The following is a 24,678-nucleotide window of genomic DNA, read 5'->3' on the forward strand; positions in this document are numbered from 1 at the left end:
TATAATTAGATGGATAATGCTGGGCTCTGTGGGGAAATACTCACTTAGGCAATCCAAAGTATACCGTGGGCTGCTACTGTCTTTCCCTTTTTTTCAAATCATTGTTTTCATGCCACTTCTTTTAATTAGTGGCCAAGGTTGTCAACTCTTCCGTGACAACTTCCCTCCTCTCGAGCCAGCTGTTACCAGGCATGTTAGAGATCGCAGGGGGGGGGGGGGGGGCTGCCTATTTCGAGAAGCAGCAGGCTACCAAGTTAGAAAATAAACGTGCATTTAATTGTTGTTATTTGATTACGCATATGGCAAACCGTCTTGAAAATAAAAAATATTATATATTTTCAATTCAAACTACTATCCCTTGATTATTTCCTCATCCCATTGCAGTGATCCCCTGATCTCCTGTTTCTTGGCTCCTGTCCAAATAGTGTAGTGCTGGAGAGAGCCGGGTCAGTGTCACAAGACCAACAGCATGACTATTTTCCATAGAGGTGTGCTGCAAGCGACATGTATACCATTATTTTTCATTCTCTCTCCCCTAAAGCTTGTGGCATTGCCTTAATCAAAATAAAAGTGTCTTTACAAAAGCCATTCTGATATTGAATGGAAGGTAAGGAAATACAAACGCTAATAAAATGAATAATAATGCCAATACATTGTACATGTATGCGTTGTATTCAAGCCCTTGTGGGAATTTCATGTTTATATTTATTTATATTGAGCTGCAGGAACAGATTTGGATTAGTGCTATGACACAACGGATTCAGCTGATGTGACACATTCTTCAGGCCGCCGGATCTTCATAAATAGGCTGTACCTGAGTATATTAGGAATAACGTTGACTGGGTCACATATATTTTTTTTTACGAGTTGCAGGCCCTTATTATAATGCTGATGACGCTGTTGGAAGGTGCGTACGGTGGGACGTAACGGAGACACAGCGGACGCAAATTGGACAGAGGGAGGAGGAAAGACACGGGATATAGGTGACGTCACGGAGCTGCCTCAAGCTAGCGAGCAGGAGCTAGGAAGAAACCGGGAGTTTCTTAGTTTGCCAAAATAAAAACGTGATTTGTGTTAATTTGAGATAAACCAGCAGTTATAGGATTCTGTGGAGCAATGTTCACATATATTTAGTAAATGACGAGTCCCTTATATTCGGTGTTGCATTTGCTTTAAGAGGTTAGCTTGCTCGCTAAATTTAAAAAGGTTTTGTGAGTCGAGTTTTATTTTGAAACATTTTTAATAACCGGATGTTCGGTGTTCCTCCTTGAAGTCTTCATGCTGAGGTCCAACTACAACCTTAGCGTTGGCAGGGGAAGACGAGAATTTATAACGCCAGTGTACAGACCCGAGCAGTAGGATAAGACAGTGTGTCGCCGGTTGTTGTTATCGCCTCATTATCCGGTAACGTAGGGATGCGATGTGAGTCACCCTGCGAGGCTTGGACAGCGCCGTTGCACCGGTTAAACCGACCGTGGACTTGCCTGCCGCAAAGACTTGCCTGACTCCTGATTAAAAAAAAAGGCAACAACCCTGCGATGTTTTTACATTTCCCAGTAAGTATGGCCAGCCTTACTAACCCTACACTGCAGAGATAGAGCATATCGTGTGTTCAGGTTGTTATTAATCTCTCTGCGGAGATGTCACGGTGTTAACGGGAGGCTGATGTGCTCGCACGGTTCGCCTGGCAGAGCTAAGTTCGCCTGGCCACGTTATTGGGGGTAGGGGGCACGATTCGGCGAATAAACATTTAGTATGCTGAATTGTGTAATCTCCCCCCTAAAAAAATATCCACTGACTAATTCCAACGAAAACACATGCTATAACACGGATGTCTAAAGCTGTACTCGTCGGTAAACCACCCACAAAATGTCTTAAATCTGATATCGAGTAAATGAAGAATGCAGGGCTATAGTTGAATAAGATGCAGTCTTAGAATTGTCTTTGTAGGTCCTCACTCACAATGCATGTAAATCCTGCATGGGCTGATACAACTCCGCACTTCTCCCACTGTACACACTTTATTTATTGGTGTAATTCAACGCCCCCTAGTTATTATTCTTCCTGTCTTAACACACTGAAGTATGAAAGACACCGAGCCTGCTGGACCAGGATTGAGGTCACTGATCTTAAGGCATAATCCACTATGGCAATTAACCTTTCACCGGTCCGAGATCAGTAGACAAGGTCACCCCTGGGTGCTGTTCTCGCTGCCTCCACAGCGCGCCGCATTCAAAAGCCTCTAACTGAGTTTATGTCCAGTCAGTGGGATGCACTATCAGTGACAGAGACTGGATGCACCTTAACAATATGATAAGAAAGCTTTGCAACCATTTAAAACGAGGGAAGGACTCACTGATATTTGTGTTGCAAAATTTAATTCAGAGATAACAATACCAGGAATTATTATAGTTTATAGCCTACCAATTAATAATCCAGATCTACAGCGTTAATTCAAATGTATTGTCTTGTTTCAAAGGTCAGTTTTAAGTTCTGATCAGTTCAGATCAGCACATTTGTGTTTGTTTTCAAATATTAAAGATTCAGTTTGCTTTAAAATACCCTTAGTTGTAATTTGGCATTTAGGTCTTTATTCTTTAAGATGTCCTAAGAAAAAAAACTTAGCATAACTCTGGTTTCATGCAGTGTTTTTTTATTAAATTAAAACTGGTCTCTTTAATTATTTACAGATTGTTATCACCGAACTCCAGCTTATGACTTTGCATGAGAGAGTGAAAGACAAGGTGTTGGCTTTACTCTGTCTGTCCTTCAAGCATTCCTGTAACTGTGACCTTTGGAGTGTGTCACGCAGCACAGGGGGGAGGGTACTCATGCAGCGTGCAGAAATCTGGATAGATACAGTGGAATATGTATTTTAAGAAGGGAAAGTCATTACTACGATCACACAAGACCTGCCTAAACTAAAGTATTTCCCATATATATGAGTACATCTGAAGATTAGCCCTGTAATCATTCCATTAATCTGATGCATACAACTAGTTCTCAGACGTTATGATGAGGCTGGACAATATGTACTGTACTGACTTACTGACCGTTAAAATGACAGATGCAGGAGGGACCTTGAAAAGTGACTTGGTTGTAAATTCTGTGACGGCACTAAAATAAACCTTTGCTTACTTTGCAGGTGTCCTGATAACTGTAGACCTCAACCCAAAGCAGCATCACTTCATTGCTCTTCATCTGGGAGTCACACGTGCATAATCTTCAAACTCCAACTAAGCAAACAGGTAATTTTTTCACGTCACATTTAATGAAATATTGTGTTATATGCTTCAACACGCGCTATGCCTGGTATTTGTAAAGGTCATTTTTATGATGGACTTTTAGCTGGTAGTGTAACAACTTTTTGGAAAAACATGCAGCCAAAAGAGGGATGTGGAGGGGGGAAATTCAGCCAAAAAGGAAAACTATTATGAAGGTTTTGGCTTCTCTTTTCATAATCCAAAATATTACAATGGGCTATAACAGAGTGCTTATCATTCTGTTGCAATCAACTCATGGGCATGTTGAAAGGAGGTCTGTGATTGCTCTGCAAATCTAAAAATGATACATGATGGAAAAGTTATGTATAAATGGGAGAAAGTATCACTCCCTTCTTGAGAAGTAGCCTATAAATCAGTTTGAGAACATCCAAGAGAGGAGCAGTCAAATTATCAGTTGTGATTCCATAACTTTTACATTTATATTTTTGTTTTTGTAAAAAAAATGAAGGGTATTTTCACAAACAAATTTATGAAGGATATCTGACAGGTATTTTGACAGTTAGAGTGAGTGAAAACTTTGGATTCATTACTCATACACTGGTATTAAATGATGACCCTGCCAGTCAGTTTAGTTATATGTCAAATGTAGAATTAGCACTGGACATATCCAAAATCCCCTTTTATTCTATTTCTATTATTCCATTTAATTTGTTACTAACATTTAGTTTCTTTGACAGTCAAAGCTGGAAAATACTGCTGTTGGGTAACAGTGTAAAACTGTTTCCAGAGTGCTCCTTGACCTAATGTGTTTTAGCTTCAGTCCTATATCCCACCATTATCATGTACCAGCTGTTAGAGAAAGCCGATTGTAGCCCGGCCCATCTCAACACACACAAGCTAGCAGGCGCTGGCAGTCTGGAAACCGATTTTCTATTGAACCTGTGCCATGATATCACACCTTGGAGAGACTTAAGCTCTGTAGTAGCCTCCGTTATCAGGTAAGATGCAGCCTAGTCCGGGTTAGAGTGATAAAAATACACCTCGTCCCCAGCACGAGAGAGCTGGTCAGTCAGGATTAACGCTAGCTGCTGTTAGCCTAGTTAGCTCAGGGTAGCTAACCTGCAGTTGTCATAATGCTGTTTGTGAAGCTAATGCTAACGCTACTCAAAACATGCTGGTACGTCAGTTTACAGTTCACACATGTGTATATGGAGAGTCAACACCATTAAGGCTAACCTCAGTTGAGAGTACTTACTGTTGAACCTGCTTTAAAATAGTTATAATGTCGTTATTATGGCTCGCCTTTGAACGTTTTCTGTACTGAAAACGATGTTCCCCATTTGCTAAAGGAGATGTGGAGCTGGCCAGTGGTGCACATTGTATGGTTGTACTGTGTTACATTGAGATTTATACATTAGTTCAGACAAAGCTGTTAAAACGCGTACGTGTCGTCAATTAGGAGAACTAAATAACAGTATCTGGGCTCAGATAGTCCTGGTGTTGTTGGCCATTTACTGAGCTTGTAAACTCAGCCCAAGCAAGCTAAACTTTAAACAGGCAAGGTTCGCTGTGACCCCCTTGCTGCTTGCCAAACAAGTCAAAGGGGGCAAACTCCATCCAGCAACTACAGGGTTGGATTATCAGCTGCAGTAATAAATATGATAAAGGCACACTTGGTTTGCATTGAGTGATATTATAACCTTTCTTCTCCTGGCTCAGTGTCTTGAAACCCACAATGCTAAAATTATTTCTCTACAGCTACACTTCCCTGTATTACATATTGTATTTTGTATAATGTAAAGCACAAGATAGACTTAGTTGATAGCAAATACAATTCCTCCTCCCATTTCTTTTTTCTCAGACAATCTTGAACCCAGTTTATATGCCTGTTTTCTAACAGCTTTGACAACCTCAGAATCTCATTTTCATGTACATGCTCTGACTGAAGAATACAGGCAAAGTATTTGATGGATACGTTAGAAGACAGCATCTTATTAGCAGTATGCAATGAGACACATAGAATTGTGTTTGTTCTTAGAGTTATATCAAACAAATGCTCTGATGTGAAGCATATGTGGATGTTAAGTTGTCACTAGAGGCCTGTTCATTATATACGAGTAATAACATTGTCCTTTAGCTTGGCACGGACAAAAAGCATATATACCACAGGTCAGGACGGCTGAGCTCTTATTGATTATTTACCATAAACTCTGATTATTGGCTGATATTTTTGAGTCAGGGTAGTAGTTAATATGTTAAGAGCTTGCTTGTAAATGATCTTATATCTGGTCTATACAGTTACCGTGGTATTAACCCACACCATTAGGTACATAGAATACAACTGGATAATGTTGTCTTTGTGGGCAGGGTTAGGGATTGGAGCATTGACCATACGCAATGCATTTTAAATATTGCAACACTTGGTAAATATATGGACTGCAACTAGTGTATCGGCCACAACTGATAAAGGAGTGAAAAATAAATTGGTTTCGGGAATAGCGGTGTACTGCCAGGGTTTACACATGAGAAAATCACAAGTTACTTTCAGGTCTTAACTGGATTGAGGCTATTTAGGCTGCAGGGATCGTCTTCACACAGTGGAACAAGAGGATGAGCAGTTGAGCCGGAGACCCTTGGCACACACTGCAATTATCCTTCTACCCTGATCATTTAAGGGCTGCTGTCAAAGTCAAATCGACAACAATTTAATCTACATGAAAGCTGCGAAAATAATTGATCAATCAGTTAGATGTCTACTTTTTAATTTGTTTGATTACATTTCATTCTTGGATTATAGCCTCCTGAAGGTTAATATGTTTTTATGTGACTCCTCAGTTAGAGACAAAAAAAGTCATTTGAGGATGTATACTTGGGCTTTGGTAAACCACTGATGCCCATTTAATATACTACATGTCAAAGAAAGCACGTTTTTAGCCTTATTATCTAATTTATAAAAGATACAATGTATGATTGACATTAGGTCGCAATCTTAAAAGCATGAACCAAATTACTCTTGGCAAACTAACCACTCGCATTGTTTTGGCTTTGCATTTTGTTGAGGAAGGTCATAACTGTGCTTCACTTAATGAAATCAAATAATTTAATTTAATCGTCATAATGTTCTTCTTACTTCAACCAAAGTCTACTTTTGGGCAGCATTTCAATCGATTCAATTCAATCATTAAGCCTTCTTTACCAAGATTTGGACATGTATGGCAATCTTGACCTCCAAATCCCAGCTGAATCTGTCTGAGATTTGGAAATGCAAGGATTTACTAATAGATTTAGAGAAAACATGTGATGGAAAAGATTCTTCTCGCCACTGCAGTGCTGAAATTTGGCCACCGGTTTCCTCATTTAAGGAAGTATGGCTGCAATGTATATATTTGTATTTATAATTCTGGTATCATAAGCCTTTGATGTGCCTTTTATTTGGATTTGTAAACATACTACATGTTTACAATTATTTAAAAAAAGCACACTCATGCAATCACAAGTATTTATTGTGCATGTCTGTAATTACATTGAGAACTATAGACAGCCGTTGGCAGGCGAGCAGGATGCCGCAGTACTCATACTGCCTTACTTGAAGTTATGTCTCTGAATAGGGAAGAGCGGTCACTGTTTATGAGCAGAGCGACCTTCATCCAGTCACCTTGGCTATTTTAATGTCCACAAAAGTCCCAGACAAAGACTTCACGCTGTGGGGATGAATCGAGGGCTGTGCAGTTTTCCTTTAAGCGAGAACGGTTATGCTTCGAATTTAAGATGTTTTTGAAGCCTAACTGAGGTAAAAAAATAGAGCAGTCAACACAGGACCTAAGTGTTAAAGAACTAGAGAGGGAACAAGCAACTCTTTTGTCTTGTTAGCATGCTGATAATGCAACATCGAAATGTTTCATGCTTCCATGCTTCCAGCTAAGAAAACTGCCCATGATATTAATGTGACATAAGCACATGTTTGTTAATCATAAGTCATTTGGGGAAGATAGGAGTAGGTCAGTTGGGCTTAAACTGAGCAAAGACGTTGGTCTGAATGCATAGGAATCTTTGTGTTACTGCGGGTATTACTGTCACATTACAGCATTCCCAGTTCAATTAGCTTATCATTGCTGCTCTGTGTGTTTTACTCTCTCATACTTTGTCTACTCTCAATTTATACTGTACTTATATATGGATAAACTAAATGCATTGGTGCAAACGGTAATGATCAGTAATGGCTGTTTAAAAAGGCTAAAGGTTCACGTCGTAGGCAATGGTGGGGTCCCGTAGCACTCTCCTACTCTCTCTTTTAGTTTGAAGATGCCAAAAAGGAAAATAAATCAGACATTAACAAATGAATTGCAGTGATTGCAAATATGAAACTGACATTATTTTCTTGGATTAAAAGATAGCTGACTCCCATAAGATTGATTCAACAACATTTTGAAAATATTAGATTGCATTGACTTTTTGCTGCTCTACACAATCATAATCTGATCTTTGCCAAGTGTTAGCACATTCAGATATTGGTCCATTTTTACCATTCAACATGTAATAAATGTAAAGGTAAACGGTTGTATTCCCTTATTCACTTAGTATTTTTTTCATTTTTCCCCCCCTAGGCATCATGTCTTCCAGGGAGCGCCGCTCAGACGTCTACATAAAGGCAGAACCGAGCAGTCCGGAGGGGGGCGGGGGGGGCCGCAACAGCCCTGGCGGGGCCTCCTCGGACTCCTCTCAAAGTGGAGGCGGAGGAATCAGAGGAGACGGCGTTAAGCGTTACTCGCCGCCACTCTACACGCCGGCCCTGCGTTGCCACTTCAAAGACGAGGGGGGGGATGGGGCAGAGGAGGGCTCCACTGGAAATGGAGCAGGGCGATGCAAGTACGCCCTGAGCACGCTACCCAAGAGGCTGTGCTTAGTATGCGGGGATGTGGCCTCAGGTTACCACTACGGCGTGGCGTCCTGTGAGGCCTGCAAGGCATTCTTCAAGAGAACCATCCAAGGTGTGTGTCGTGGTGAGGTTTTAGAGTAGGCAGTTTTCTATTATTCTATTCAAGGCTTTCCTTAAGGTATAATATGTTGCATTGTTGGTTGCTGCTTGTAAACACACCATTCAAATAAGCCCAATTTGTCATTGTTTGATGCATGTTACATTTGTGAGCACAAAAAACACATCCTCACAACCCCTCTGGAAGGTGCCCAATTTTGATTCGGGAATACAACCAAAGAGCATACTTCATCCTGCTGTGGGCTCTGTGTGTGCTTGTTTGTGTTGCTTGGCAAACTAACACACCAACAGGAGTACACAGCAAAATAGACATTAACACTGTACCTCATAAAAATGCAGAATAAGGACCCACATCACATACTAAACATGTTAATCTTTAACATGTCTAAGTATAATGTCGTACCCCCTCTGGCTAATGCATGGTCTGTTAAACAAAACATTTTGACAATTGCTTTTTTGGCATGATTGCCAACTTGAGCACCTTGTATGTTTAAAATATCAGTAAGATTCAAGAAATTCAAGGAGTACGTTTTCATTTAAATAAAATTCTCATTCATACTTCTTATTTCTTGTTCTGATCTTCTGTTAAGGTAACATTGAATACAGCTGTCCTGCGTCGAACGAGTGCGAGATCACAAAGAGGCGCAGAAAGGCTTGTCAGGCATGCCGCTTCACAAAGTGCCTCAAAGTAGGCATGCTGAAAGAGGGTGAGTGTTCAGACTTTGATATTATAGCTGAAGGCTCTTTGTGTGGATCTTTTAAATATGGTAAATGTTTAATCTATTCTTTCCCTATGCAGGAGTTCGTCTTGACAGAGTCAGAGGAGGAAGGCAGAAGTACAAAAGACGTCCAGAGGTGGAGAATGCAACATACCAGAGTGCCCCTCTACCACTGACGAAGGAGAGTGAAAAAGGTGGGATTAATTTTCCTGTCTTGTGATTTTGTTTTGAAGCCTCTGTGTCAGCGACAGCCCTGGCGTGAGGCATCATTTTTTCCGTCTATCAGTTTTTCTGTCTGTCCGTCACATCTGTCGCATTCTTGTGGACTAGATAAATCAGGAAGGCCAACAGGGATTATCTTTAATTTAACGTCCACTTGGACTCGAGTTTAACTGATTACAGTTTGGTGTTCAAAGGTCAAGGTCACTTTTGAGCACACAAAATGTCTTATGGAAAAATAATGATGTAGTGATGATGATGTAGACAGACGTGGATGTAAACTGTTGAGACTGGTTGGCAAAGGCATGAAATCACCAGGGAATAATTGTAGTGTCTTTTTTTTTTTTTTTGAGCAAAAGGCGTCTTGTCAATTGATTGTGTGCAGTAAACAAAGACAGTAAAAACAGATCTAAGCTTGCTGCCAGGAGCATGCAGAAAACATTAAAAAATATTATTTAATTATTAAACACTGCCCTCTGCTGCCAAGAAAATGGATCATTGCAAATCTTTGCTTTTTATCTGAGCTGATTTGCACACATTTAGATGAACTATCTTGGAGATGATTTACATAAATATGCCTGAGGGGTTAAAAGCGTAACCTCTCTGTTGTCCTCATAGAAGTGAGAAGAAGTGTGTGATAGTATAAGAATCAAAATTCTGTATTTATCCCCGGGTTAAATTAGGTTGCTCCATTTGGATTCAAAGGTAAATAGAATGAAAAACTAAAGATCTTTACATAAACATAGGAAGTTGAAGGAGTATGTATGAATATTATCTGTGCCTTTTGTCTCCCTGTGTCTTACCTGTGCATCATTTGAATGTATTGTTTTGTTTCATTTTTGTGGCATAGGTTCCTCCAGCATCATTGTGTCCCACCTTCTAGTGGCAGAGCCCGAGAAGTTATTCGCCATGCCCGACCCCCTGCAGCCCGACACAGCCCAGCGCACGCTCACCACCCTGTGTGACCTCGCGGACCGGGAGCTGGTCGTCATCATCGGCTGGGCCAAACACATTCCTGGTAGGAGACGCCGAGAGGATAACACAGGGGAGGAGAGGCTGGGTGGCATGGCAGCAGTGGCAGAGAGATCACATCTTAACGGGAGAAAGAAAACATGCTGTGTCATGTTTCATCCAGACAATGACTTAGGAAACCTAACAAATACACTTTTGTACATCTGGATTTATTTTTACAGAACTGGAATGTAATTGACAGATGTGAACCTGATACCGATGGCTGAGAAGCCTAAATGATAGGTTCAACAAAATGAATAGGTAAAACTAAATGTCAGCTGACAGTTGAGTCACCAGTAGGCCTCTCACTATACCTACTTTTGTTGGACGGTTTATCGTCCCAGGAATATAGTATTATCATTTTAAGACCATTTTATTTCTCTAATATATTGATAATGTTCAGACATAGGAATTTGAAATGTGAAAAAAAGTATTTATTTTATTCTAAATAAAATCAAAATAAACCACCCAACCAAAACACAAAATGAATTGGACTCTCCTACTCTGTCTTATAATGGTAGGGAATACCCTGCTTTTTATATGTCGGCCTAAATGTTAGTGACATCTCATGTAAACAAACACACCACAGCCTATATCCAGGTCAGGAAACCCAATCGAGGTCATGTCCATTTATCATACGATACGTCAATAACCTAATTATTGTGACAGGCCTAACCTTCAGCTGCCTACAGTATGTAACCCATTATCATTCAACCAAACAAAGTGCTTGCAGAAATGTGAACCTGTTGCCAGTTAGCCTATAGTTTAAGTTTATAACTAACTGTCCGTCTCTTCCTCTGCAGGCTTCCTGTCGCTGTCCCTGGCAGACCAGATGTCCGTGCTGCAGTCGGTGTGGCTGGAGGTGCTGGTGCTCGGCGTGGCGTACCGCTCGCTTGGCTGTGAGGACGAGGTGGTGTTCGCCGAGGATTTTGTCCTGGACGAGGAGATGTCCCGCGTTGCTGGACTGACGGAGCTAAATGCAGCTATTAGTCAACTCGCTCGCCGCTTCAGGTCACTAAACGTGGACCGGGAGGAATTTGTCATGCTCAAAGCCATCGCACTCACTAACTCAGGTACTAGTTGAACAGTTATGCAGATAAATGGATTGTAGTTAGTATTGTGGCAAAGCGACATTTGTTTGCATCCAATAGAGCTATTATAAAACTAATAAAATAAAACTATGAGCAGTGATATACCTGATATCACTTGCCATGATTAGATAAAACTCATACTGCCAAAAAGTGTTCTATAGTGGTATTATTTATCATATCAGAGCCTTGTTAATGTATCCGTTCTGTCTCTCGCTTAATATAATATTAGCCTTATTAAGGGGTAGTGCTCACCGTCTCTGCTAACAATTTTCCTCCACACAACTAAGTGCAATATTGATTTGAAAAAACGACACTCACTTTGCTGTTTGTTAGGAACATAGGTCATTTTCTGGTTTAAACAAATGCAGTCTATTACAGCAGCTAAGCAATTACATTTACCATCATGAAGGTTTTTGTTGAAACTGTTTTAGAGTGATATTCATTTAACTTCACGATCATTCTGAAGCCTGCAGTTTGCGGTGCTGCAGTTTTATTATGAGAACAGTTCGTATTGAATAATCTAAATGATTTGGCCTCGATTACAAAGATTGAATCATCCACGGGGAGATTTAAGTAGAGAAGGCATTGTCTCTAGGATTTATCGTAGTTGAAATTGAGGAGATATTATAGGCCTGATCAGACTGGTCATTACTTGATTTGGGTTGTGGTTTACCAAGAGGAGTTTTTAAATATTTAGTATACCCTCTTTGATATAATCTTAACATAACATGATGCAGTTTAACATCACCACAAAACACAGACACCAAACTGACCCAAAAAGTTAAATTACACCTCTCTGACACAGTTTAAACAAAAATGTAATACATAGCAATAGTTTTAGCTAGATGTACAAGCTAAACTAGGAACTACTGTACGTGTATACTTTCCTATCTTAGGCATGGTGTGACAATGAAGAATGTGTATATCCTTCCATTTGTGAGTAGCTGGTGGCAACACAATCAGTGGAAGGAGTTGACATGACAACAGGAGAAAGATCTTGTATTGTTAGGAATACCTTGTGCTTTTTTTAGTTTCAGTTTTTAGGCGATTGTATTGCAAAGTATGGCAATATTACATCCATACACAAAGGGCAAGTATTGAACGTTTATTATATAAATTATATTGCTGATACAAGTTCAAACTTAACATCAGATAAATGAGTGGGGGCATAGACCGCACCAGCATAGTATTTCTCTACTGTTACAGATCTTTAATGTGTGAACACATGGCTTCCCTCCCAGTGAGTAACAGTGGGTTACATTAACGCTCCCTGTGCTGGGTGTCCTCTTTGTAAGCAGGAAATCCCACACCTATGCTCTGCAGGGGGTATGCACAACAGGTAGACCTGGCAGAATGCACACAGACCCCCACTCACTAACTTCAGTGTTAACTTTCATCTTACACAATATCTTTCTTTTTTAAAGATTACAAGTCAATTGCCGTGACAGGAAGAAAAAATCTAATCTAAAATGATATGGAAAAACAAGAGAATGTTGACTAACAAGTTTAATTTGCAGTTTTGCATTTATAAGAATATAACTTCTCACACTACTTTTACATATGGAAGATGTTTTGAAATCGCAATAATGTATGGCGACAAGTATCTGTTATTATGTCCTCCCCTAATGATGACGGCAAAATACAATAACATTATTGCTAATGGTCTTCTAGGCAGGCAGACATGTTATTGTAAAAACATCCAGTGTTGATTCGAGTGCATTAGCTGTTGAAAGGTCACAAGCCTGGACCTGTATGTAGTCATAGAGATTCACTAAAGGTTACTGTCAACAGCAGATCATGTAGCATGGGCTGCTACCAGCTCCACTGTTTGATCTGTAAATAAAGGTTGCCTTACGTTTGTATTTGTTGCAAGTAACTGGGCAAAACAAGCTCTTTTTGAGAAAATGTAAACCCCCGACACATTGCCTTACCATGTACTCCCTGCTGTTCTGTCAGACTCTGTTTACATCGAGGACATGGAGGCTGTGCAGAAGCTGCGGGACCTCCTCCACCAGGCCCTGCTGGAGATGGAGTGTCAGCGGCGCCCGGACGATGCCCAGCGGGCCGGACGCCTCCTTTTAACATTGCCCCTCCTCCGACAGACTGCCGGTCGCGCCCTTACCACTTTCTACAGCATCAAGACCCGTGGTGGTGTACCCATGCACAAACTATTCCTGGAGATGCTGGAAGCCATGATGGACTCTCCCTAGAGTGGCAAGCAGCAGTGAATAGGATGCAGAGAAAGACCCAACAGAGATCTAGCCCTGAACAGTGGACGAGTGGTTTGTGAGGAAGATTTTATTAGAGAATTTATAATGAGGGAAATGGTCCTTTCTTTCCCTTTTCCCATAGACTACATGAAGAAAGGAAACAAATGAGAAAATAAAAAAGCTCATGTCCCTAAATGGGAATAAAGAATGAGATGTAACTGCCACACTTTGTTAAAAGGCTCCGACATCAAAGTGAGAAAACATTTAATGTGAATGCCTCAATACGAAAAACTATTTTCATGCTATGTTCCATCACAGCATCGATCTGCATTTGCATAACCACTGAGGAACAACAGAAAGGTACCCGAGAACAGACTGCAAACATGTTGCTTTTGAACTCTTTAAAAATAAAGCAACGTGTCACATGCAACGAAAGCCATAACAACATATCCGGCGAAAGACTTTGAGGGTCCAGTAAAGGGGCAGATTGACATGCACATGGAGTGCTTGTATTTAATATAGTTTAGTGTGCCGTTGTAGGCAAATTCATAGGAATTACTTGCAATATGTTTAAAGCAATATAATGACTCGATTGTTGTTTTGTCACATTTAAAATGTGGATAAAAGGGTAGTTGTGTGAGTATACCAGTAGTCCTCCACTTTCCAGACCCCAAGTGCTAATTTTTTTTAAAGAAACAAAAAGCACGTTGGGGGTTAAAAGCTGGATTTGGGAACCACTGATGTACAGAATAGGTGCAGCTTTCTTTATAAAAGGTTGTGCAATTGTTTTGAAGTGGACGAGAAGTGCATATGAAGGTTGTGCGCTCACAGAAAGATTTACGTGGAAGGTTATATATTCGGTGTTGTTTGTAAATCCTATCGGTACACAAAAAAAACTGGCTTCGATACAAGCAAGCGTGTGCGTTAGTGTGCAGTCTAAACCAATGAGCTGAGATCAGGGAAGGATACTACTCTTTGACATTAAAGTGTGGCAACAACAGTGCTAAGAACTGAAATGCATATGCCTCATCTGCTTTTTTTTATATACAATCCTCCGTTAGATCTAACCACCATTTCTGACGTCAGTGTTCTTCAGAAATAATGGTCTGACCTATTAGATTTATGGGCTATACCTTCTAACACTAACCCTGGTTTATGATGAGAGGTTGCTGCATTTTCTGCAGTCGTGAAGAACGTTGCATAAAAGATCTCCATTGTTTCAATGAGAGATCGCTCCTTCGTGTACGGACAGTTCGAACTTTAACTTGCAAGTGCCCACAACGGGCTCAGGACAACAAGAAACGCAACATATGCAACATCTTCCTTTTGGGTGTTGTCGGGCAACATCCTGAAAGTCCTACTCATTGATCAGCAAGTTTGTATACCTACAATAGAAGTGATCACTATAGTAAGCTTCACATGCAATGCAAAGCTACAGTATCTGATGTCAAGATCAGATATGATATTTAGTGGCCATATGGGCCGTTAATCTTTCAGCCATGTACAGTTCCATTTAAAGAAACAAACATGCAATTTATAGTGGAAGATAATAAAGCCAGCAAATGTGATACGAACCCTCCCCCCATTACAAAAATATTTGTGCAGCTTACAGTGTTCTAACATTTGTAAAGACTTGAAACTTGCTTTTTTCATACATTTTCCTTTCTAGGATTTAAGGGTATTTTATTTACATTGTGACACTGTTGTGGGTTTGGTATTGAAATGACGCATTCTATTCAGAATGATATAAATTGTTTTTGTTTAACGTAAGCAGTTGTGCATTTTCTGAAGCTGATTGTCATTTGAGGGATCAATTTACATGGCTCTATAGATTTAGCGGCGGGCTACAGAGGGCTACCTCAGGAGGCAGTGTAAAGCCAGATGGCCAAATAACTGTGGAGACAAACGCAACTATTGATCTTTGGATTTGTCATCTTAAATTTGAACATTGGGTTTATTGAATGTCTTTGAGTTGCAAACAACACCTGCTATTGGTTATTACTTTGTTTTTATAACTTTAAGTTGTAAATGGCTCATTAATCTTGCTTTATAAGATGCCCCATGGTACTAGATGCTGGTACGGTTTCACAAGAATAATGATGCAGCTCAAAAACACTGGAGTTCATAAATGGCAGTAAATAGTTCTACTTTTAACACACATCTAGCAAACAATGTAAAATAAAAGCCTGGGTCAAATTAGAGCTGATAAAAACTCAATCATACATATAATAATAGATTATTTATTGGCATACGAATATTTCTTGGGTACGGAGGGTTAGAGTGAAGGCAGGGTCATATGCAGTGTCACTGTTAAAATGTTAAAGTCCTTTGTAGTTTTAATAAATATGTGCGCATAAATATAAATGAGCAATACAATAAATTACCAAACCTCACACATTTCCTTGTATAGCCACAGTGTACATTTAACATTGCCAGTTATAATGAAGCATAGATACTAAACGTTATATTATTTAGAAGTTCAAATCAATGTTTGTATTTTGAAAGACTATTTAAATGATTAAATTCTATTTTTTACTCAATTTACTGTCGTTTGTTGACACTGCTTTATTTTTGTGTGTGATATTGGCTGTGAATATCTGTGTGTAGTTTTTTTTTCCTTTCATTTAGATAAACCAGTTTGATGTCCTTGTCTAAACATGTCCACATACAAATCACTGTGAAAAAAGTGAGATCTTCCACTGTCTGACGCAACGGGGAGTGGATTATTGTAGGTGCTTTGTGTTGTGTAATAAATGGACACACCACCACCACACATCATCGGTCTCATCTCTCCCTGTGTGTATTTATGTATGGGTGTTTGTGTGTGTATTGGATGGGGGATAGTGTGATGACTGTTAAAACTGTCAACTTCATAATTAAAACATTTTTGACCATGCAGTGCACATATCACATTTGGACAATCTTAATTGATGTTGAGGAGCATACTTCACATAAAGCTCCAGCATGCTGCCATTATAAACAATTTTTTCCATGTGTTTGTGTATTCATTTTAAAGCAACTTCTTGCAAGGCATTTGAAGTTTTAACCTACATTATCCTGTCAAGTGTGTCTGTGTAGGACTGCTGACTTGTGTGCTGTGTTCAAGCTAAGGTAAATAAATAGGACTTTGAAAAGAAGAAAATATATATATAAAATGTCATTTAAATCACTGGATAGATAGATTATTTGTTTATTTAAACTGACATGTGGTGCAATTAACTAATTTACCACACATAAGAATACCTTTGAAATACTTGTACTTCACTCAAATATTTGCTTTTATAATACTTTATATACTTGTACTCCACTAATATTCAATAGGAAATAGTGTAAGTTTTATTCCACTACATTTTATGTGACACTTGATTATTTTCTAAACATAAACGCTCAAATATGATTCAGTAGGCCTACTACACTGCTTATTCATCTATAGTTGTAGTATTTAAAACTGGCTCCACATTGGACAACATGAAATCGCTTTTTAATGTGTGTTAGTGATAAAAACGGAATAATATAGCATTATTTGTCTTTGATAGTTTCTGCATGGATACTTTCAGTGCATTTTCCTGACAATACTACTGGACTCTAGACTTTTACTTAGACCTTGATATTTACACCATGGCATTTTCTATTTAAACTTGTGTTTCTAGTACTTCTTCAACACTACTGCACATGTATTAGTCATTTACATTATACATGGCTTTAGCTAGCAGATGGCCCATGTAAATACAGGTTTAACAGGCCCAAATCTGGAAGCTAGGTTAAATCCCAACAGCCAAAGTCAATGTGGGACACTGCTGTAGGTTAACGGTGTGGTAAGGTTGAGTGACAGGTAGCTTGAGGTGTGTCTGTCGGACAGAAGGAACGCAGCACAGGAACACCATACAGGAAACTACTAAAGGCTAGCTGGTTAAATAGCGAGCCGTAATGCTTTCCATCACGCGCACTATCACCAAGAGCACCCGTGTCCTCCAGTGCGTCAAGCTGTTACACACTTCTCCGGTTGTCAAAATGCCGATTCAGGTAAGTCCTGCATGGGGTTAGCTGTGTGTGCTTCATGGCTAGTGCAAGGACGTGAGGGTGTCGTTGACATGTACTGTAGAATGAACTAAACTACACGACAATGCTTCGTCCTTCTCTGTGTAGCTCGCTGTGCTAACGGTCCCTCCGGAAGTCCGTCGCCATGACAGTCACTAGCTAGGATTTAGGCAATTTGTTTGACTTTCACGACTGTCCCCATCCTCTCGGTACTTCGCCAGTTGCTTTCTCGACACCTGCTGGTTATTTGAATGAAGCATAATGCAAACTGTCAATTATTAACGTAACACTAGCTGTCGGGCTGGCCCATGCCTTTTATACAGAGACGAGCGGAAACTGATATCACTTTTTTAAGACCAGTGAAGTTAAAATTAAACTTGCGTTGCCCCGTTTTTCCTCCACAAAAGTATGTGTTAAAATATTCCAAATTAAAAGTTCCCTTACAACTGGATTATCCGAGTGTGCCTGAACTTCACAGCTGCTCATACTGTATATATATTGTTTTATTAAAATATGTTTAAGGCCATAACTGAAGTTTAATATCTTGTTGGAAATGAGTTTTATGTGTAAATGATTAATCCGTCACTGTTAATGTCTTCAATAGTTAAGGCATTCGCCATTCGGCCATTTTAATGCGACACATGCGTCTTTATGTGGTCATGTGTCGCCCTCTAGCGGCAAAAGCCAATATTTGCGTCAATTACAACCTAAATGTCTATATTGCTATTCATCATGTTCTAAATCCCCCTCTAATCTTAATTAGTAGCTTTATTGCTTTATAGTACTGTTTAATGATTTACATTACAGAGTTATCAGCATTCAAGAAGTCCAAAGCATTAAAAATAGCTATGCTATGCTTCATTTAAGTGTCTTTGCGTCACTACAGTCACTACATGACAATTTGCTGGTCATTAGCTGGTAGGTAATAGTGTTGATGGTCATTTGAGAATGTGGGTCTACCTTCTTTCATGTTTTTCTTCTCAATCCCCATCAGGTTGGTGAATCTCTCCCTGCAGTGGAGGTCCAGGAGGGGGAGCCAGGGAATAAGGTTTCTATGGATCAGCTCTTCAAGGGGAAGAAAGGAGTCCTCTTTGCTGTACCTGGAGCTTTTACCCCTGGTTGTTCCAAGGTGGAGTCCACACTTTCATCCCTGTTAACTGTTTGTTGTGCACAATTCCCTTTCGCATCAGGCAGCTGACGTTGTCTTTGTTTTATGCTTTCAGACTCACCTTCCAGGTTTTGTGGAGCAGGCTGCGGACCTGAAGAGTAAAGGTATGCAGGAGGTCGCTTGCATCTCTGTCAATGACGCATTCGTCATGGCTGCCTGGGGAAAGGAGCACGGAGCAGATGGCAAGGTATGGAGGACAATGTTTTTGCAATCAGCTTTTTTTGTATGACCTCAAGACCTAAATAAGGAGTGTGGACTGCTACTTGGAGAGGTCCCAGTTCACCTCCTGGGCCCTGCCGTGGACAACCCCCGACCCCCCAACTCCCATTGCTCCCTGGGTGCTGTACAATAGCTGCCCACTGCTCCTAGTCCTATGGCTTCACAATATATATTTTATATATGTTTTATGTTCTTTGCCAGGTCAACATTGCAAAAAAAAGGCATTATTTAACTCTGGGATTTTGAAGTTAGTTAAAGCAAAGTTATGGGTTACATATTTTGTGATATTGAACTACGTTAGCTCACTTTTTCCACATTCTGAACAGCCTTTTTTCCTAGTAGCCTTCCTTAAGAAAAGAAAGGTTGATGGCACAGCAGATTTCATAATTCATTAGATGTACCGTTTGATATTAAGAATGCTGAGCTCACTGATACTCCTCTCTGCAGATTCGAATGCTGGCTGATCCTACCGGAGCTTTTACAAAGGTAAGATTATATTTCTGGTATTATTCTGTTCTATTAAATGTGACCCTTACTCATCTCTCTTTTTCTTTCTGCCCCGTAGGCGGTTGATCTGCTGCTTGACAGTGATCAGATTGTTCAGGCACTTGGGAACAAGCGATCCAAGAGGTAATGATCATTTTGCTCATATCAGATTTGCAATGACAGATTGACTGCATTTGTTTTGAATCTATTTTTGTTTGATCAATTACAATGTAAACTCAGGCTGTGTTGTAAATCACTCCCTATACTTACATCTTTTTTTACTACAAACATTTCTGAAAATGTAACAAACAAAGTAATGTTTGTGTTATTTACACGATTTGGTAATAATCCCACTATGCAAAGAATTGCATTTTATAGGTGATAAAAAGCAGTTATATTATATTATTATATACATAAGTATAGTATATTACAATTATACATAAGTGTGCTCTTTAAATCTCAATATACTGCTCTCTATAGAGTTAACTGTCAAATGATTATATAGGGAGTGAACAAGGGTGTGATTTTGAGCATAGCAACATACAATGAACCTTATGATCACAACATCTGTTCAGGGACTGCATATGAAAATAGCCTCTTGTAACTCTGGTACATTTGCAAAAATGTCCAATAATGTGCACTGTTCCTGTTAAATAAATATAAAACCCTTTTTTGTTTTGCAATATCATTTAACATATCCAACTGGACTCTCTCATGGTGCAGAGATGAAGTGTGTATTTGATCCTGTGTTTCAGATATGCTATGGTGGTGGAAGATGGAGTTGTGAAGAAGATCAATGTGGAGCCTGACGGCACTGGGCTGACCTGCAGCTTGGCTTCTAATGTTCTGTCTGAACTGTAGGCATATTTAGAGAGTATTAAACCAAACTGCAAACACTCAGTTACTGTTAAAGTTGCACTAACCAAACCAAGTTCTACCCTGCTCACGCCTCTTCCTTTCCCCCAAAATTGGATGCAAAAGTAACTTGGATGCTAATGTGAAGAGCTGGAAGGCATTTAACGCGCACAACTATGAAATTATTAATCAATCCAAAGGAACTAGTGTTATCCTCTGTCTCCTGATAACCTGTAAGAAAATAAAAGTCAACCGTAAAGCAATATTCACTGTTTTCTGTATTGTTCATAGTTTTAGTTATTGTATGTTTTAATATTTTTTTTATACACAGCCGTCAGCAAATAATGATGACCAATGCAAAAACACAGCATGCCCTAATGTGTCTTAATGACATTCTGAATCAAAGTAAACATGCTTAAGATGTAAAAAACAAGACACCATGCTAAATCTAACATTCAAAAGTACATCTTTCTTAATCATACAGGTAAAGTGTTGTAGATAGTACAACATTCACTCAGACATGTTTATCCTGTTAGTCAACAATCAGGGGGAAAAAACGCCGATGTACAGTGACTTAAGGACGCAAGAAGCAGGCGCATTGCATTGTGGTCGCCGGTGCCTGCCCTGCACAAACAGAAAGCATCAGCTCTCCACCGAACTACACTCATATCAGCCTGGACAGGACACTAAGATGTAAGTCGAAACTCATCCATAATGAAGTTTTCATTAGCTGAAATATTCTGTGTACAAAAAACGTAGTGTCAGAAGATAACGAGCATTACTTTAATGTGCCGAGTTATTGGCTAGCTACCTCTGAAGCTACTATAGCATTAAGTTATCATGCTGAGAAACTCCGTAGCTTCACTGCGCTAACTTCGTATATGGCGAGGGTCTCTTCAGGGCCACGTACTGTTTTAAGACCACCTTGAATTAGGCAGTGGCCACTGGCACTCGTAGTGCAATAAACGAAAACACAGTTTATCTACTGAGCATTAGCTCGTTGTGCTAAAACTGTTAGCACTAAGATGTGTTACCCGCGCAATTCAACGGTGGAAGGGTACCGTATTGTAGCTAGCCAGTCGCTGTATCAAAGCGTAAACAGCTTTATATACACAGTATGGTAAACCCCTGCATGAATATCCATTGCAGTGTGTGGAATTGTTTAAATATAAGCAGGCTAAAAGTATGATAAATAGGACATGCAGCAGGGAGTGGATGAATCAGTCATAACAAGAGGGCCTTTTGATACCAATAACATTGGTATCAATGGTTGGTGTTAATCATATGCTGTTTACAACTTACATTTTAAATCTGACAACTCTGAATTGATTGAAGGGGGGATATACATTTGTTTTGTATTGAACCCAAGCTTAGAATCACTACACATTGTAATGTAGCATGTATCACACTGATCTTAACATGATACTCCGAAATCGAAACCTAACACACTGTTTTAGTTTCAACACGCCCTATTCACTTACTTGTGTGAATGGATTCAAACCAGGAATGCTTATTGGGTGTGCACAATGACTTATAGCCCATTCTCCTGTTAGTTTAGGAACGCTGCCCAGTATGGACAAGACAGAAAATAATAAGCTAGTGTTACAACAGACCTCGCAGACTCACTGGGAAACATATCAAAGGCCTTGGAGACTTATTTGAAACTAAAAATAAACACAGTAACTGGTTACAAAGCTTCACAGTTGGTGTTGACCACAAACTACCTAAACCAAAACGCAGTCAGAAGTCTAACCCTACAGTCAATTCCTCATCTGCTGCATGACTTGTACTGCCTTTTTAATTTATATTATCTTGTTTGTGTTACAGTTCAGTAGTTGGTGATCTTTGACCGTCTACGAAACAGCCATGTCGTCGACATCCCAGAAACATAAAGACTTTGTGGCCGAGCCCATGGGCGAGAAGCCTGTGAACGCTCTGGCAGGCATTGGAGAGGTCCTTGGCAAAAGACTGGAGGACAAGGGTTTTGACAAGGTAATTGGGATTTTATTTGTATTAATAAATGTGTGGTAGTTATCACAAATATACGATGCACTATAAAGGGTGCTAACATCGCTGTGATTGTGGTATTCTCAATGTTATGGTATTTGTGTCTTGAAATCAATGAAAGAAAAAACATTAGTAATGCACAGGCTTATAAAATGTTGTCATTTTAAGTTTAGTAACTCATTTCATATCAGTTTTCGTAACTGCCCTTCCCTATCAAAGTATCATGAATATTCTAGTTTTTGTAATGTGAACATTTAAGAAACAGGGTTAGTGTTAAAGCAGTTGCTGGATTGTCAAATAATAATAATTATACACTTTATTTATATGGCACCTTTTTGATTGAATCAATGTTGTGTTTATAAACGGAAAGGCCATGTGCAATTTAGTGCCTTTGCTTCCAGGAAGACAGAGGGTGTTTCTCAATGTCGAGTAAAGCTGCTCCAGAGCCACTATTTCAAGCATACTACGTCATCGAGTGCCGCCGAAGTACTGTTCCAATCTCCAGCATACTTGGAAATCTACCGAGCCCGGCGTACTCCGTTTGGAGAAATATCGAGGCTGCACGTAGCGTACTCGCGATTGAGAAACACCCAAAGACAGCACGGCACACACTGGGTGTTTCTCAATGTCGAGTACGCTTGCTTGGTAGCACATGTCTTCCGAGCATCTTGCTTCAGAAGCGAGGCAAGAATACCTCCTGGCATTCGGAAAACGAAGAGTGGAACAGGCTAGCAAGTGTGCAGGTGTGCATCATATTAGAGGCCCCGCCTTACATTTTCCGCCACAGATTTGGGGAAATTGGTCCGTGCGCAAAGCATTGTGGGGATTTTAAGACCGCGGTGTCTACACATGTGCAGCCTCGAAATGTCTCGCTACGAAGTACGCCGGGCTCGGTAGAATTCCAAGTATGCTGGAGATTGGAACAGTCCTTCGGCGGCATTCGATGATGTAGTATGCTTGAAATAGTGGCTCTGGAGCAGCCTTCCTCGACATTGAGAAACACCCACTGTCTTTGTCTTCTTAAAAGTCAATGATTATTTGGGGTGAGTGTGAAAGGCTGTGACAGGGTTAGTCTCAGGGAAAACTAAAGAGCTGCAATCTTGGATCATCACTCAAAATAACAAGGCAACGTGTAAACATCACAGGGATTAATGTCTGGCTGGCGAGGCACCATCAATAAGGAGTGGTTTCAATACAGTGTTTGGGTTAAAATCACACCACGTTTTTAAACTGGCCTTTCCACCTATCCTCTTCATGCTTCATTGAACACTGGCTTCTTAACAACAGAGATGTGAATGTGGGAAACCCTTGCATTCCTGTCTTTATTATGTTTTGGGGTGTGTCTGTCTTTCCCTCCACAGGCGTACGTGGTCCTCGGACAGTTTCTGGTGCTGAAGAAAGACGAGGAGCTTTTCCGGGACTGGCTGAAAGACACTTGCTCTGCAAATATCAAACAACAAGGTGACTGCTTTGGGTGCCTCAAAGAATGGTGCGACGCCTTCTTATAAAGTGTTCAGTCATCGTTTTCTACTTCTGAATTACAAACTGTACATTACCTCTTCAGTGCTATCCATTATATTCAGCTATACCACAAATAGGAACTGACACTGTGCACCCTAATGAAGTCATTGAAGTCATTTTTATATTTAAATTACACTCAAAGCTGCAAGTATATTTCTTGACCCCAAACAGAATTCACAAATGCCATTTTCATGGTCTTTCACAAGTAGGATTCATCTTTCTTTAAAATGATATTCATACCGTAACATTTTATCTGGCCATGATGTCGGTAGGCCTTTTTATGGTGAACATTTGAACATGTCCTAGTAGTAAGTAGGGCTGTAGCTGTAGCAGTTTTGGATAAACACGGTCAGTCAATATTATGACCAATCCAATCCAATGATAGAGTAAATCAACCCCTGTTTGTCCGTTAACAGTGAAGCTGCTCAAGTATTGATATGCTCTACTGGAACACCATTTACAGCTTCAGTAGAATCTCGTGTGACAAAACTGATGTAATCTATTGGTTATATGTGTCTTAACTAACCTGTTAAACAATAGTAGATCACACGGTGTTAGTTTGCAGTGAGCTCCACATTATCTCTGACTTTTTCTGACATGATGCCTTAATGCATGCTATTCCAAACATGTTATTAACCTGTAAAACCTGCAGTAGTGCATGTCTGGGTTGTGCCATTGAATCTTCCACACCCCACCAGCTGTTTGAAGGTGTACCTGTTGTGTAGCAGCTTTTTGTGAAACACTCGCTAATTTGTTGTCATTCAACTGTGTAAACTCTTCAGTTTTTATATTCCAAATTGTATTGGTAAAAACAAAAAGCCAGTACCAGATTTGGAAACACATGTTTTTCTCTTACATGTTCATTAAAGATTCAATTTCTATCAAATAAAATCACAAGTGCGAAAACATCTTTGATA

General features: G+C 39.9%; 3 protein-coding genes across 5 annotated transcripts; all 3 read left to right on the forward strand.

Moving 5' to 3' along the window:
• The first annotated feature begins 1,293 nt into the window (after window positions 1-1,293).
• Window positions 1,294-16,370, forward strand: esrra (estrogen-related receptor alpha). 3 transcript variants are annotated; one of them, XM_034113535.1, is made up of 8 exons: window positions 1,294-1,556; window positions 3,146-3,248; window positions 7,829-8,224; window positions 8,808-8,924; window positions 9,017-9,130; window positions 10,006-10,173; window positions 10,970-11,239; window positions 13,214-16,370. In XM_034113535.1, exons 3-8 carry the CDS (start codon window positions 7,834-7,836, stop codon window positions 13,465-13,467), a joined length of 1,314 nt encoding a protein of 437 aa, XP_033969426.1. In that variant the 5' UTR covers window positions 1,294-1,556; window positions 3,146-3,248; window positions 7,829-7,833; the 3' UTR covers window positions 13,468-16,370. The 3 variants fall into 3 exon arrangements, with proteins under 3 accessions (XP_033969426.1, XP_033969434.1, XP_033969432.1); XM_034113543.1 differs by having other exon boundaries at window positions 7,829-8,212; XM_034113541.1 differs by lacking the exons at window positions 1,294-1,556; window positions 3,146-3,248 and adding an exon at window positions 4,092-4,222.
• Window positions 16,371-17,171: 801 nt separating this feature from the next.
• prdx5 (peroxiredoxin 5) lies at window positions 17,172-20,498 on the forward strand. Its single transcript, XM_034112888.1, has 6 exons — window positions 17,172-17,490; window positions 18,500-18,634; window positions 18,729-18,860; window positions 19,340-19,378; window positions 19,458-19,522; window positions 20,134-20,498. Exons 1-6 carry the CDS (start codon window positions 17,395-17,397, stop codon window positions 20,237-20,239), a joined length of 573 nt encoding a protein of 190 aa, XP_033968779.1. The 5' UTR covers window positions 17,172-17,394; the 3' UTR covers window positions 20,240-20,498.
• A 273-nt stretch (window positions 20,499-20,771) lies between these two features.
• Window positions 20,772-24,669, forward strand: banf1 (BAF nuclear assembly factor 1). The gene is made up of 3 exons (XM_034112899.1): window positions 20,772-20,926; window positions 22,061-22,225; window positions 23,602-24,669. The coding sequence occupies exons 2-3, from the start codon at window positions 22,100-22,102 to the stop codon at window positions 23,746-23,748; spliced, it is 273 nt and encodes a 90-aa protein (XP_033968790.1). The 5' UTR covers window positions 20,772-20,926; window positions 22,061-22,099; the 3' UTR covers window positions 23,749-24,669.
• The last annotated feature ends 9 nt before the right edge of the window (window positions 24,670-24,678 follow it).

The sequence above is a fragment of the Trematomus bernacchii genome, unplaced genomic scaffold (genome assembly GCF_902827165.1).
Source record: "Trematomus bernacchii unplaced genomic scaffold, fTreBer1.1, whole genome shotgun sequence".
In the NCBI taxonomy this organism is placed as follows: domain Eukaryota; kingdom Metazoa; phylum Chordata; class Actinopteri; order Perciformes; family Nototheniidae; genus Trematomus; species Trematomus bernacchii.